The following is a 16,970-nucleotide window of genomic DNA, read 5'->3' on the forward strand; positions in this document are numbered from 1 at the left end:
ACAGGTATTGCCTATACAAAAAGAAATTATTTTCCAAGATGAATTTTTTTTTTTTTTACTTTTGGAGATAAGTTTTAAACTTTAAAATAGTAATTTTCCTTTCATATTAAAACAGAATTATAAACAATTTAAAAATGACTTTTTTATGCTTTGGGGCACTATCTGTCTTCACCACCATGCCCAGTCCAACTTTGATCCTGCAAACTTGTAGGTGGAACTGTTGTCTAAACTCTGCTGCCTCTAGGACTCTCAGACTGTCCCGCTGATGTCCGGTGGCTCCTTCCTCCTCAGGTAAAGGCTCTGTGACAGTCAACGCCCAGGGGATGGATCAGGGGACTCAAGCACTGAGATGGCCAGAGAAAAACTAGGAGAGTGAGGTTTCATTTCCATACTTAAAAAGGCTTAGAATCAGTTGAAAAAAGGACCCTCTCCCTCTTCAGAGGTAACCACACCTCTGAAGACAACTCCACGAGTTGGAAACATCTCCAGAGCAACCCGGAGAGTCGTGTGACAGTCATGTGCTGAAGGATCCTGGGTCACCTTGTCACCCCTGGACAACTCAGAGTGTTCTGGGGATCATGAGCAAGAGCACATTGTGAGAAGCACGTTCAACTGTTAGATCAGACTAGCATCCCAGATGATGCGGTTAGGAATCCAGCTGCAATTACTGTCAGGGGCCCCTGACAGCAGACCCTGCAAGACTTCTTTTACTGATGGCTCGGCTGAGCATCTTCTAGGATTGCCAAGTTTTTGTAAAGCACGCGTTAAGACAGTAAGACGCTGCGCGCCAGACTGCCTGTCGGGAGCCTGACCCCGGCTGTGTGACTGCAGGGTGACATCCACGCGCGGCAGCCACAGCCAGGACGCACAGGGCGCACGGCGGTCTCCGGGCACAGGTAGGAGGGCGTGGCCTTCAGGCCCCCAAAGTGGGGAGGGCGGAGTCGCAGAGCCGCAGAGCGAAGGCTCTGGTCACCATCTGCTGGAAAACCTGGCTGCGCCCCAGGGGAGGACGTGCAGCTTCTCTGAAGCCACCAGGACCTAACTCAGAAAATTCACAGAAGGGCTGAGGGGCTGCGGCGTCCCCATCCTCCCGGCACCGGCGGCCGGGCTCTTGGACGCCTTCCTTCCCGCCGCCCGTAGCAGCGATGCCCGGCGGGGTCTGGGCGCTGGCGGCCGCGCTGCTGCTCCTGGCGCCGGGGGAAGGTCGGCGAGGTAGGGCTGCGGGCGCGGGCGCGGGCGCGGGCGTAGGGCGCCCCCTGGGCGGTGGAGGGGACTGACTGTCTCGACGACGCGCGGAGCGTCCCTGCGCGTCTTCATGGCCACAAGTCACGTTTGCTTCTCACTCTCCTCTGCCCTGTCCCGCTGCTGTCTCCGAAACCGTCACTTTGCAGTTTGGTGCTCTCAGGTTAGCTGCGCAGGCGGTGGCGCCTCTTCGCTTCTCTAAGAGCCTCGGTTCTATTTTTATTTGTTTCCCGCTGATTCGGTTGCTCTTTAAGGTCCTTTTTCTCTGCATCTGCCGGATACCACGGCAGGTGGATCTGAATTATCAGAAAAGATAACTCCAAACGGTACAATTTCTGCTTCCTCCTCCAGCCCTGGAAATAATTAATTGTGAACGTTTCGTCCCTACAATAAATCCTTAAGTTTTGTGGGCTGTATTATATTTGTGTATATTTGTTAGAATTAGCTTTGCTACTGCAAAAGTGGTCTCTTTTATGGAGAGAACACTCCTCCCACTTCTCTAATCCATGTCAAAGAAAACTTCTTTTAAAATACAACGAAGTTAACAAACAGCGTTCATTAGTTCTTCCTGCTTGTTTTTGTGTTCTTACAGAGAGGAAGATTAAATGAAAGCAGATTTGTTTTGGTACGCGTTGTAAGTTTCTGTGTGTTTTTCGGAAATAGATCTGATTCGTATACAACTATCTGAAGCTTAAAAACATTACGTACAATGTTCATAACAGTTCAGAATATAGTTTTGTTTTTTTACTATCTTGATCTGAATCCATTTTACTAGTGTAAGTTTGCTCTGCAAAAAGAAAGGATGAGCAATCGCTCATTTTTTTAAGGTTATTAAAACTCAATTTATTAATTATTGCCTGAAATGATAGATTTAATAACCTTAAATTTTTTAAGGTTATTAAATCTCAATTTATTAATTATTTCCTGAAATGATACACGTTGAGCAGGCATCATTTATCTGTGCTTTCTTCTTTATGATGGGCTTAAAAAATACCTGTAATAACATATTACATATTCGTTTATTAGTGTTAGACAAATATTTACAGGAAACAAAAACAAATATTTGTAAGGGAAGATGCTTTCATATTTACCATGGATCATATCATCGTTTTTTGACTCTACTTAATAGCCTTGTAATCTTTCTGCTAAAGGCAAATACTATCCATTAATCGGGTTTTAAGTTCATGTTAAAGGTGATAACTTACTTATTTTTAATAGAGTAGAGCTAAAAGAGGTGAAAGGAAATTGTATTTGTTGAGACTTTTCTTCTAAACAGCTTTATTAAGATATAGTTCATGTACCATACAAATCACTTATAATGTGCAACTTTGTGTTTTTTTTGTATATTTACAAGTATGTGCAATCATCACTGCAGTACATTTTAGAATATTTTTAATCAATTCAGAAAGGAAAACTGTACTTTTAGCTGTCATCCCCCACATCCTCCCTGCCTTCCTAGCCATAAGCAGTTACTAACCTACTTTGTCTCTTTGGATTAGCCTATTCTGGCTATTTTATATCAATGGAATTATATAATAGGTTGTCTTTTGTGTCTGGTTTCTTTCATTTAGCATAATGTTTTCAACATTCATCTCTCTTGTAGGCTGTATCAGTACTTCATTTCTTATTCTACTCTAAGGATATACCACGTTTGGTATATACATTCATCAGTTAATGAATATTTGGGTTGTTTCCACCTTTTGGCTTTTACAAAGTGCTATAAACACGCAACTGAAAGTTTTTGTTTGGATATATGTTTTCATTTCTGTTAGATATGTGCCCAGGAGTGGAATGATTGGATAAGGTAACTATGGCTATTTGAGGACTAGCCAGATGTTTTCCACAGTGACTATACTGTTTTGTATTCCTGCAGCAATGCATGAACTTTCCAAATTCTCATCTTCCTATCAACACCAGTATTTGACAAAATGCATCTAATGTTTTGATTCTAGCCACTGTAGTAGTTGTGAAGTCACATTTCATCGTGGTTTGATTTTTATTTTCCTAGTGGCAATGATGTCAAGCATTTTTTTGATGTGCTTATTGGACATTTATATGTCTTTGGAGAAATATCTACTCAGCTCCTTTGCAATTTTAAATTGTCTTGTTGACCTTTCTCTTGCTGAGTTGTATGAATTATTTGTGTAGTTAAGGTAGAACGTTCTTATTGGATATGTCATCTTCAATTATTTCCTCCTAGTCTGTGGGCTGTCTTTTCACTTTCTAGTATCTTTTGAAGCACAGAACTTTTTAATTTTGATGAGTCCAATTTATCTATTCTTTTGTTGCTTATGCTTTTGTTGTCTTATCTTAGAATCCACTGCCAAATCTAAAGTCATGTAGATTTAGCCCAATATTTTTTTTATGAGTTTTATATCTTATATTTTGGTCTTTGATTAATTTTGAACTAATTTTTGTGTGTGGTATAAGTTAAGGGTCTTACTTCATTCTTTGGCACGTGGATATCCATATTTTCCAACACATTTGTTGAAAAGACTGCCCTTTGCCCAAGGAACAGTTCTGGAACCTTTGTAAAAAAATCAATTGACCAAAGATACATGGGTTTATTTCTGGACTCTTGATTCTATTCATTGACTTATAATGTCTGTCCTTATGCAAGTACCACATTTTCTTTTCCTTTCTTTCTTTCTTTCTTTTTCTTTTTTTTTTTTGAGACAGAGTCCAACTATGTTCTCCTGGGTAGAGTGCTTTGGCATCACAGCTTACAGCAACCTCAAACTCTTGGGCTTAAGCAATTCTTTTGCCTCGGCCTCCCAAGTAGCAGGTGTCCCCCACAATGCCCAGCTATTTTTTGGTTGTATTTGTCATTGTTGTTTGGCAGGCCCGGGCTGGATTCAAACCAGCCAACTCTGGTGTATGTGGCTGGCGCCCCAGCTACTGAGCTACAGGTCCCGAGCCAAGTACCACATTTTCTTGACCATTGTTGCTTTGTAGTAAATTGTGAAACAGGAAATGAGTTCTACTCTGTTCTTTTTCAATATTGTTTTAGCTATTTTGAGTCCCTTGAAATTCCCTATGAATTTTCGAATTAGTTTGTCAGGTTTTACAAAGGAATCAGCTGATATTTTGAGAGGGATTGCATGAATGTGAAGATTAATTTGGAGATTATTGTCATCTTAACAATATTAAGTCTTCGGATCTTTGAACATGATATATTTCCATTTACCTAGATCTTCAATTTCTTTTAGCAATGTTTAGGTGATGTTGAATATGTTTTATACTTCTTTTGTTAAATTTATTCCTAAATATTTTGTTCAATTGAAGTAGTTGTAAATGGAATTAAAAAATCTTTTCCAGCCTATTTGTTGCAATGTGTAAAAATGTTAGCGAACTCATTTATTAGTTCTAATACAACTGGCCATTGAACACGGAGATTCGAAAGAATGAATCCATTTATACTTGCATTTTTTTTCCAATAAATACAATTGAGTCTCCATGTCAGAAAGTTGTCCATATTTGCAAACAAACATACATCAAATGTACAATATTTGTGGGATGGTAAACTCAAATATCGAGAGGGCCAATTTTCTATATGAGGATGTGTAGGTTTTGGGGTCTAGAACCAATCCCCAATAGACATAAAAAGGATGATTTGTACTGTAGATTTTTTGTGGATTCCTTAGAATGTTTTATATTTAAGAATATGTCATCTCTGAATTGAGATAGTTTTATTTCTTACTTTCCAATCCAAGTATCTATTATTTATTTTTCTTGCCTAATTACCATGGCTAGAATCTAAAGAATAATGCTAAATTGAAGTGTGAGAGTAGACACCCTTGTCTTGTTCGTAATCTTATGGAAAAGTTCACAGCTTTTCTTCTTCAAGTAAGATGTAAGCTGTGGACTTGTAGATTCCCTTTATTAAGTTGAAGAAATTTTCTCTATTCCTAGTTTTTGAGTATTTTTATCATAAAAATTTGTTGAATTTTTTCAAATGTTTTTTCTGTCTATTGAGATGAATATATGTATTTTGATTTGGATCCTGCAGATATGGCATATTATAATAATTCATTTATGGTTATTAAAGCAATCTTATTTTCCTGGGATAAATCCCACTTGTTCATAATTTATAATTCTTTTTCTGGATTTGATTTGCTAGTATATTGCTGAAGGTTTTTGTATCCATATTCAAAAGATATATTAGTTTATAGTCTTTTTTTGTAATGTGTTTTTCTAGCTTCACTGTCAGGGTAACCACAATAATGGACTGTAATAGAAAAAGCTGCTAAGTGTTCTATCTTCTCATATTTTTGGAAGTGTTTGAAAAGAATTGGCATTAATTTTTAAAATATTCTTTATAATTTATCATCGATACCCACTGGGCCTGGCCTTTTCTTTGTGGGTGATCTTTTGATTACTGATTTGATCTTTTCACTTTTTATAAATCTATTTGGATTTAATTTTTTCTGAGTCAGTTTTGAAGTTTGTGTCTTTTTAAGAATCTGTGAATTTTATCTAAGTTATCTAATTATTACCATGCAACAGTTATAGTATTCCTTTATAAGGTCTGCGGCAGTGTCCCGTATTTCATTTCTGATTCTAGAAATTTGAATCTCCTCTTCTTTTCTTAGTAAATTGATTTAGATATCTGTCAATTTTGCTGACCCTTTCAAAGAACCAGCTTTTGGTTTGATTTTTCTCTATTGATTTCCTATTTTCCCTTTCATTAATTTCCTTCCCAATCTTTAAAATTTTCTTCCTTTTACTTCCTTTAGATGTAGTATGCTCTTATTTTTCCAGTGTTGTCTTAAAGTACAAGGTTAACTTTTATGTTGAGATTTGTTTTTTTCATTTTTAATATAAGCATTTCCTTCTAAATACTACTTTAGCAGCACTCTATAATTTTGGTATGTTGTATCTTCATTTCTAATTTTTCTACATGTATTTTCTAATTTCCCTTTCATTTCTTCTTTTACTTAGTGATTATGTGGGTTGTTTAATTATGTTTAAAATATTTAATTCTGTTGTTTATTTCTAAGTTTATTCCATTGTCATCAGAAACATACTTTGCATGAATTGCATCTTAAATTTTTTTTTTTTTAATTTTACTTTTAGAGATGGCATCTCCTGATATTGCTCATGTTGGATTTGAACTCCAGGGCTCAAGTGATCATGATACTTCAGCTTCTGGGGTAAATGGGACTACAGGTATGTGCCACCATCTCTGATTTTCTTTTCAAATTTACTGAGGCTCGTTTGATGGCCTAGCATATGGTTTATCCTGAAGAATGTTCTGTGTGTACTTGGAGAGAATTTATATTTTGCAGTTTTTAAGAATAGTGTTCTATTAATGTCTTCTAGGTCAAGATGGTTTATAGTGTTTGTTCTTTAATTTCTTGTTGATATTCTGCCTATATTTTCTATTCATTTGTAATAAAGGTATTAAAATTCCCAACCGTAACTATTAAAATATATAGTTTGCCACTTAGTTTTCTCAGATTTTGCTTTATAGTATATTTTGGCACTCTGTTATTTGGTTTATTTATGCTTATAGTTGAAAATTTTCCCTTTTTTCATTATAAAATGTTCATCCTTATCTCTAGGAAGATTTTTTTTTGTTTTGAGGTCTTTTTTGTCTGACAATATAGCCACTTCAACTCTCATTTGGTTGCCATGTGCATAATATAATACATATTTTCCATTCTTTAACTTTCAATCTAACTGTATTCTCTTCAAGAGGTACCCAGTTTGTTGCTTAATACTTAGAGGGGGACAAAGTGACTTGATTTAATAAGCCAATCACTCTTCATTTGGCCCCTACTTTTCGAACTTTTGTTTTGATGAAGAATCCAAAATTTTGTTGTGTCAGAAACTCAATTATTAACTTTTAATTTCTCATTGAAGTTGGAGCTGAAAAGTGGTTTGTCTTATCCCAAATATTTGGGGGAAGTTACAAGATTTTATCATTTTGTAATTCCTGCAGTTCAGTATGAGAAGGTTTGACAATTATAAACTCAGTTACTGTGAACTGCCTGTCATCAGGTGTTATACATGCTCAACTCTTAAACAGAAAATGATTTAGTTTCCTAATGTATTGTTTGCCCATCAATCTTGAATTTTAAAGTATTTGAGTCTTCACTATTGTATCTCAGCAGAAACAATCTAATATAGGTTATATTATATCTATAAACAAAACCAAGAAATCATGTGCATATTCTATCAATCACTATATCTATTATTTGTAACCGGAGGTATTCTCCTGAAGCATTTGAAATCCAAGTGTTGCAAATTCTATTATCTAGCTTCCTTAAATCATATCAGGAAAAAAAAACAGAATAAAGAGAAATGTAAACTTTAGTGTACACTTTGTATGTACTTTTGTTTTGAGGGAAAAAGCTATATTGTCAGTGTGCTAGAAAGCCCTGCATGTCATGCCAGTAACTTGACTGATGAGTCAGATAGGCCTGCAGAGCGCCTCTTTTAGTATTAGAGGCGCTAAGCCCCACTTTCCCAAGTGGGAGCCCAAACCATTATAATTATCACATAGTTAGCTATATCATAACATTCTAGAGCTGAGGCTAGAATGAAAGTTTCATAGTGTAGCTTATTTATTGCTTATAAAATTTTTGAATTTTCTGCACAGACTGTGAATATTCTAAAAGAGATAAGTAGATTTTTAGGAATAAATTTTGAAATAACAGATACAAAATATGAATTAAGAATTATCCTATGAAATAAATATTAACTACAAATAAAGCTAAATTTCTGTTTAAATATTACACAGTTCTCCAGAGCTGTTGATGTCACACACACTACAGTTTCATCTTTGGATTAGGAAACAATTATTTAAAGAAGGAAATCAGGGAAAATATGAGAACTGAAGAGGAACTTAGGAAGGAGAAATATTACACAAAATAAAGACAGAGTTATTGATTTTTTTCCCCCAAAAAAAAATTCTATTGCAGAGAAGAGATCAGAGAAAACATTTTATATGATTTATGCAAATCTCATTAGTCTTTTCTTTAAAAACATTTTTCTTAGTTTCTAACTATATGTGACATACTTATTTATATATGTAATTGTAATACATCATCTGACTTCTGTCTGCACACAGTTTATAAAATATTTATTTGGTATTAAAACGTGATTACCAAAGTCATCGGAGATTTTGGGTGAAATTCTTCTTGGGGAATTTACAACTATGCAAGATTGGAGATAAAAAGAAGAGAAGCCTTTTGTGATCAGTCCTAAAATCTTTTAGTAAAAAAAGTTATTTGAAAAGATCTCATTATAAAAAAAATCATACCTTTTATAAAGTTTCATTTCTACAGCCACAAGCAACATAATTCTAATGATAATGGAAAATTTTACAAATTATACTTGCGAGGTTCACTTGTAAATTAGTTTCTCTAATTTACCGTACTCCTTATTAATTTGAGAAATTGTTTTTGCTTAAAAAAAACTTGTGTAATTTAAAACTATATAGTGTATCTTTGAGAGTTTTTAAAGATAAGTTAGATAGGTTTTTCACAGTAAAGTACTTTGTTAATAATTGAATTATTTCTTTCATATTTCTGTTTTATAGACAGCGCCTTTATTACAGTGTTTTCCTTCAATACATATCATATATAGTATTTGGAGATTTTCTACCTAGTGTGACAACCAGATTTCTTAGTGCTAAGGACAGTTTCTGGTAATGCTCATTATTTGAGTAAGTTGAGAATAGAGGTACCTCAATCCCAAGTAAGAGTGAATTTCCAGGACATTTCTGTTTCTACTGCTTAATCTTCTCCTTTTTGTTTTTTTTTTAATGCTAAAAGGAGGAGCTTTGTGTTCTGCCTCTGTGGATTTGACAGACAAAATATCTCACAGGCCAATGACTGCTCATAAGAAAAGGTTCCCCCCCAACCCCGACACGCACACCAACAAAAAATAAAAAGAAAGAAAACAAAAAATGAAAAAGAAAAAGGAAAGGAAAGACAGGACAGTAAACTTCCTTTTCCACGGTCTTCTGTCATTTCTCCTTCAGACCTACTTGCCTCCACCCTGTTTTTTTCCCATATGGGAAGGGAGGAAGAGCAGGAGAGATCAAGGGAGGGAGGGAGGAAGTAAGCAAACAACAAAGGAAAGTTTTAAAATGTTTTATTGTTTCCTGCACCAAGAATACACAAAGCTTCAGAAGGAGGGGACCCTATGAAAATAAGATGGACATTAAAAGATTAGTTCAGTTCCTTGCGTTCCAGGATCTGGCAGAGGTACATAGTTGTGGCTACTTTAGGGGAAACCTAGTCATCGGAGGTCAATAATGGCATTCAAATCCGGAGGCCCAGGCCTAAGGGAAATCCTTATAGGGCCTATGACTTGAGGTGGTCAGAATACACAAATCCTAACACAAGAAATTAAATTTTAAAAAATTAAATGGAAATAAATTTACGTACCATGTACCTCAAAAATACATTCTAAATGATTTTGTTGATTTGTTTTTTATGTGTATATCTTCGATTTACTAAGAGACTCTGACATTTCAGACGGTCCTCATATGCCAAATATATGCTTTATTTTCCTTTTTTTGCAACCAATTTGTATTGCGTAGTGAACTGTGTCAATGAACAAAGCACATTATGTAGAAACACCTCTTTCCTTCCTAGCTCAGGAGTGCATCCCCGGAGGACACAAGTTTCTCCAGAGTCCATATAGAAGTGTCCATGTTGACTCACTGCACCTCCAGCAGTCAGCTGCTCAAGAACTGATCTGTGACCACTCGCTCTCCCCTGGGTGGTATCGATTTCTCATCTTGGATACACCTGCTGAAATGCCAACTACATGTGTTGAGGTATTTCAATGTCCTTTTCCTTATTTTTTTAAATACAAATATTGAATCTTTCTACAACCAAATTTATTCTTATGCTGAAATATTGTTATAATTTTGTGTCAGAATGAGTTAATCCAAAGAATTATTCCCGCACTACCTAGTCTAATAATAATAGTAAGAGTTATGCTCCCTGAAGTCCACAAGTGACTTTACCCTACAATATTGTATATAATTTTCACAAGTCTAGGATAAAATCTGTCATCATTTTCATCAAACAGTCAAGAAACATGCATAATTCTCATAGAGTCAACTAACTAGCTGGTTAAATTTTGAACACGGGTAGTCATTCTCCAGGGCTTAAGTGCTGGGGACCTAGGAATGGAGGCATGTGGCTCATCCCATCAAAACTTCCTCAAACCCACAATTTGTCCCAGGCTGGAGACCTGGGGATAGAAGCTTGTGGCTTATCACATCAAAACTTCCTCCTTGGGAGGCACCTGTGGCACAAAGGAGTAGTGTGCCAGCCCCATATACTGGAGCTGGCAGGGTCAAACCCAGCCCCAGCCAAAAAAAAAAAAAAACAAACAAAACTTCCTCCTCAAACTCACTATTTGTGCAGCCACCATACCTTGTTTTCCTTTATACTTGTGAGTATACAGTGTGTGTTGTCTAAACACACTGTTTAATTTTATTTTATCTATTTTTTAACTTTTACACATGAAATCATACCAGATCAATTTTTCTGCAACTTGTCTTTTCTTTTTCTTTTTTTTTTTTTTTTTGTGATTTTTGGCCGGGGCTGGGTTTGAACCTGCCACCTCCGGCATATGGGACTGGCGCCCTACTCCTTGAGCCACAGGCACTACCAGCAACTTGTCTTTTCACAACGTTTGCTTTCTTGACCACAAGATATGATCTTGTCATGGTAATGTCTTGTTTAATGAACTTGCCCTTGTGGCTTCTTTCACTCAGGAAGCTTTGATGGACAGACTTAAAAACAACTCAAGAATAAGCTCAAGATGAATAAAATGAAAGGCATGGATTTGTTTTTTTTTTTTTTTTTTTTTTGGTATTCCTAAGCTAGCTTGCAGTCATTATCTAGCTACTCTTTGAATTTCTTTTGATAATTTTACAATCCTTAGCATGATTTTTCGGTGCAGGTTCCCCCAATTAATTCACAGTCCCCATTCTTCTGATGATACTGTCATGGAATAGACATTATCTCTACTTATGATACTTTTGACCAGTTAGCCTTTCAACTCAGCTCCTGTTTTTGATACCACATTTTTATCCACATGATTTAAAGAATGAGACTAAGTATAACTGTCTAAAGACTAAGTCCATTAACTTAGCATTGTATGGGGGAAATATGATAAGGAAGGGTTTTAGCCTAACATTTATTTTATATCTGATACATCCCTGTGGGGGACATAATCACCTGTGTAAATCCACTAGATTTCTCAGCGATGCAAGCATCTTCCACAGAATGAAGCCTTCACCTTGTGTCTCTGCTGACTAGTTTCCCAAGTGAGTTCTGGCACAAGTGGTGTTCTATTGTCACAGATAGCTGATACAGGCACCATGTCACTTGAGAAATGTGTCCATGTCATGCTGGCCAAATTACTAAAGGTATTCAGCATTGTTCACACTTTTACTCTAGATAACCATACACTGTGTTGGGTGTGATTTTGTTCTTAAGAATGATTTTGTTTTAACCTAGGGGACAGGCACCTACTGTTGACCCCTGGAGCAAGCCCTTATCATATAGAATTATGTCTTGGTTTCCTTATCATTGTAATTCTGCAAAATTATGAATTTTGCAGAAGAAGGTATTATTTTCCTCTTAAGAAATAATGTAAAAAGCCTCAGGAAAGATGTTCAAAATTTAAAAATGTTTAATTTATGGCTTGGTGGTTAAATCTTATTTTTCTATTATTTGCTTATTTGTCCCTTTTATAACATTTCATTTGTAAGAAACTAAAAAAATCAGAATTTAAAAGTGAAGTTTGAGGAAAATGGAGGAAATTCACTACATCCTTAAATATTTGTGTTCCTTTCCTTTGACTAAATTAGTTATATATAATTGATTCTAGAGTTTCAAACAAATGCAAAGGCGAAATTGTTTTCCTGGAGATCAGCTAACATGTGACTGTGCTGTGCTTCATGGGGAAGGAAGTGTCCCTGGCCCTCACCCTCTCAGAGCTCCCTTCTTGAACCAAGACTTTAAAACATTCAACTGGAAATATAATGGAATTTTTTTTTCTCTATGGGATAATATATAAGTGTTTAAATACATTTCAATTTGTGATGTTTAAAATAATACATGTGCTTTACAGAAAACTTAAAAAATAAAGAACAGATATGGAACAACGTTTATTCATAATCCATCAACAGAATCATAATTACCATTAACACTTGCTTATTTTCTCTTATTTATATTGTTTTGTAAGGTTCATCCTATATGTTCAATTGTATAACATGCTTTTTTTCAGTTACCGTTAGAGCATTAGCATTTTCCTATGTTATTATAAATTCTTTCATATAATTTTTGAAAAGAACATTCTCTCATACAGTATATTTATTTAGAACATTGCCATATGTGTGCATATTTAGTAATTTGCTATAAATAATTTTTAGTGAGCAAACGTATATGTAATTATTGTTTTAAATTTGGTTTATTTAGTAAAATTGGTTTTTATAAATTTAAAGTTAGTGAATGTTAATGTCTTCTTGAGGTTTTTGATACATATAATTAAGTTATTTAAAACATAATGATAATTGTTTTTTGTTTTTCTTGAGACAGAGTGTTACTATATCACCCTCGGTAGAGTGCCGAGGCATCAGCTCACAGCAACCTCAAACTCTTGGGCTTAAGCGATTCTCTTGTCTCAGCCTCCCGAGTAGCTGGGAATACAGGCACCAGCCACAACGCCCAGCTATTTCCTTTTATTTATTTTTTTTTTTTGGTTGCAGTTGTCATTGTTGTTTAGCAGGCCTGGGCTGGGCTCAAACCTGCCAGCTTCCGTGTATGTGGCCAGTGTCCTACTCACTGAGCTATGGGTGCCGAGCCCATAATGATAATTGTTAATTCCAATGTCAGTGGATAAAAATACCTTCTCAAAATTGAATATTTTTCTTCTTCTTTTTTTTTTTTTAACATAGCCTTCCTGGCATTTTCTTAGTTATTGTGTTAAGACATTTACATTCTACATTTACTAAGTTTCACATATATCCCTGTAAGATGCACCGCAGGTGTAATCCCACCAATCACCCTCCCTCTGCCTGCCTCCCCCCTACCTCCCCTCCTTTTCCCCCTTCACCCTATTCTTAGGTTATAACTGGGTGAAAGTGAAAGCCATAAATTAGTTTCATAGCAGGGCTGAGTACATTGGATACTTTTTCTTCCATTCTTGAGATACTTTACTAAGAAGAATAAGTTCCAGCTCCATCCATGTAAACATGAAAGAGGTAAAGTCTCCATCTTTCTTTAAGGCTGCATAATATTTCATGGTGTACATATACCAAAATTTATTAATCCATTCGTGGATCTATGGGCACCTGGGATTTTTCCATGACTTAGCAATTATGAATTGGGCTGCAATAAACATTCTGGTACAAATATCTTTGTTATGATGTGATTTTTGGTCTTCTGGGTATATGCCTAGTAGACGAATTATAGGATTAAATGGCAGATCTAGTTTTAGATCTCTAAGTGTTCTCCAAACATGTTCTCCTTTCCAAAAGGAATGTATTAATTTGCATTCCCACTAGCAATGGAAAAGTGTTCCCTTTTCTCCACATCCATGCCAACATCTCTGGTTGTTGGGATTTTGTGATATGGGCTAATCTTACGGGAGTTAGATGATATCTCAAAGTAGTTTTGATTTGCATTTCTCTGATGATTAAAGATGATGAGCATTTTTTCTTTTTTTTTTTTTTGATGAGCATTTTTCATATGTCTGTATGCCGTGCGCCTGTCTTCTTCAGAGAAGTTTTCTCTTCAAGGCCCTTGCCCAGCCTGTGATGGGATCACTTGTTCTTTTCTTGCTTATACGTTTGAGTTCTCTATGAATTCTGGTTATTAAACCTTTGTCGGAAACATAACCTGCAAATATCTTCTCCCATTCTGAGGGCTGTTTGCTTGCTTTACTAACTGTGTTCTTGGCTGTGCAGAAGCTTTTTAGTTTGATCAGGTCCCAGTACTGTATTTTTGAAGCTGCTTCAATTGCCCGGGGTGTCCTCCTCATAAAATACTCACCCAGACCGATTTCTTCAAGGGTTTTCCCTGCACTCACTTCCAGTATTTTTATAGTTTCATGTCTTAAGTTTAAATCTTTAATACTTTGAGAGTCTATCTTAGTTAATGGTTAAAGGTGTGGGTCTAGTTTCAATCTTCTACAGGTTGCCAGCAAGTTCACTCAGTACAATTTGTTAAATAGGGAATCTTTTCCCCACTGAATGTTTTTAATTGGCTTGTCAAATATCAAATAATAGTAAGTAGCTGGATTCATCTCTTCGTTCTCTATTCTGTTCCAGACATCTATTTCTCTGTTTTTGTGCCAGTACCATGCTGTTTTGATCACTATCGATTTATAGTATAGTCTGAGGTCTGGTAGCGTGATTCCTTCTGCTTTGTTTTTATTTCTGAGTAATGTCTTGGCTATTTGAGGTTTTTTCTGATTCCATATAAAACAAAGTATTATTTTTTCAAGATCTTTAAAGTATGAAAGGGGAGCTTTAATAGGGATTGCATTAAAATTGTATATTGCTTTGGGTAGTATGGACATTTTAACAATGTTGATTCTTCCCAGACATGAGCATGGTGTATTTTTCCATTTGTTAACATTTTCAGCTATTTCTTTTTTTAGAGTTTCATAGTTCTCTTTATAGAGATCTTTCACATCCTTTGTTAGATAAACTCCCGAATATTTCATCTTCTTTGACACTACTGTGAATGGAATAGAGTTCTTAACTGTTTTTTCAACTTGACTATTGTTGGTATATATAAAGGCTACCGATTTATGAATGTTGATTTTGTAACCTGAGACACTGATGTATTCCTTGATCACTTCTAAGAGTTTTGTAGTAGAATCCCTGTTTTCCAGATATACAATCATATCATCTGTGAAGAGCGAAAGTTTGATCTCTTCTGAACCTATATGCATACCCTTGATCACCTTTTCTTCCCTAATTGCAATGACTGAAACTTCCATTACAATGTTAAAGAGCAGTGGAGACAATGGGCAGCCTTGTCTGGTTCCTGATCTGAGTGGAAATGATTTCAATTTAACTCCATTCAATACGATATTGGCTGTGGGTTTGCTGGAGATGGCCTCTATCAATTTAAGAAATGTCCCTTCTATACCAATTTTCTTAAGTGTTCTGATCATGAAGGGATGCTGGATATTATCAAAAGCTTTTTCTGCATCGATTGAGAAAATCATATGGTCTTTGTTTTTTAATTTGTTTATGTGCTGAATTATACTTATAGACTAACGTATATTGAACCAGCCTTGAGACCCTGGGATAAAACCAACTTGGTCATGATGTATAATTTGTTTGATGTGTTGCTGGATTCTGTTTGTTAGGATCTTGTTGAATATTTTTGCATCTATATTCATTAGTGATATCGGTCTATAATTTTCTTTTCTTGTTGGGTCTTTTCATGTTTTGGGGATCAGGGTGATGTTTGCTTCATAGAACGTGTTGGGTAGTCTTCCTTCTTTTTCTACCTTTTGGAACAGGTTGAGTAATATAGGTACTAATTCCTCTTTAAAGGTTTGGTAGAATTCTGACATGAAGCCATATGGTCCCGGGCTTTTCTTTTTAGGGAGGTTTTGTATGGTTGATGCTATTTCCAAACTTGATATGGGCCTGTTCAACATTTCCACTTGATTCTGCCTAAGTCTTGGAAGGTGACGTGCTTCCACGTATTGGTCAATTTCCTTCAGATTTTCATATTTCTGAGAATAAAATTTCCTGTAATATTCATTAAGGATTTTTTTAATTTCTGAGGAGTCTGTTGTTATTTTGTCTTGGTCATTTCTGATTGATGAGATTGGACATTTAACTCTTTTTTTCCTGGTTAGGTTAGCCAAAGGTTTATCTATTTTATTGACCGTTTCAAAAAACCAACTTTTTGATTAATTGATCTGTTGTATAATTCTTTTGTTTTCAATTTCATTTAATTCTGCTCTAATTTTGGTTATTTCTTTTCTTCTACTGGGTTTGGGGTTGGAATGTTCTTCCTCTTACAGTTGCTTGGGATGTCCCATTAAGTTGTTAACTTCCTCTCTTTCCGTTCTCTTGAGGAAGGCTTGCAGTGCTAAAAATTTCCCTCTTAGGACTGCCTTTGTGGTATCCCAGAGGTTCTGATAATTCATGTCTTCACTGTCGTTTTGTTCCAAAAATTTGGCAATTTCCTTCTTAATCTCATCTCTGAGCCAGCTATCATTCAGCATAAGGTTATTTAACTTACATGTTTTTATATGAGTATGCAGATTCCTGTTGTTACTGAGCTCAACTTTTATTCCATGGTCATCCAAGAAGATGCAAGGAATAATTTGTATTCCTTTAAATTTACTGAGGTTAGACTTGTGACCTAAGATGTGATCTATTTTGGAGTATGTTCCATGGGCTGATGAGAAGTATGTGTGTTCAGTTTTGTTGGAATGAAATGTTCTGTAGATGTCTGCTAAATCAAATGTTGGAGGTTAGGTTTAAATCTAAAATTTCTTTGCTCGGCTTCTTATTGGAGAATTGATCCAACACTGCCAAAGGAGTATTGAAATCTCCAATTATTATGGAGCTGGAGGAAATCAAGTTGCTCATGTCTGTTAGAGTTTCTCTTATGAATTGAGGTGCATTCTTGTTGGGTGCATAGATATTAATAATTGAAATCTCATAACTGAGTATTACCCTTAACAAATATGAAGTGACCATTCTTATCCTTCCT

The 16,970-nt window shown here is 35.7% G+C and overlaps 1 protein-coding gene across 1 annotated transcript in view; it reads left to right on the forward strand.

Annotated features, from left to right (window-relative positions):
* Positions 1 to 1,145: 1,145 nt before the first annotated feature.
* Positions 1,146 to 16,970, forward strand: part of VWDE (von Willebrand factor D and EGF domains) — a 94,222-nt gene continuing 78,397 nt past the window's right edge. The window contains exons 1-2 of the mRNA XM_053553480.1: positions 1,146 to 1,203; positions 9,852 to 10,036. Coding sequence (XP_053409455.1) covers positions 1,146 to 1,203; positions 9,852 to 10,036 — 243 coding nt within the window. The remainder of the gene's footprint in view (positions 1,204 to 9,851; positions 10,037 to 16,970) is intronic.

The sequence above is a fragment of the Nycticebus coucang genome, chromosome 11 (assembly GCF_027406575.1).
Source record: "Nycticebus coucang isolate mNycCou1 chromosome 11, mNycCou1.pri, whole genome shotgun sequence".
NCBI lineage: Eukaryota > Metazoa > Chordata > Mammalia > Primates > Lorisidae > Nycticebus > Nycticebus coucang.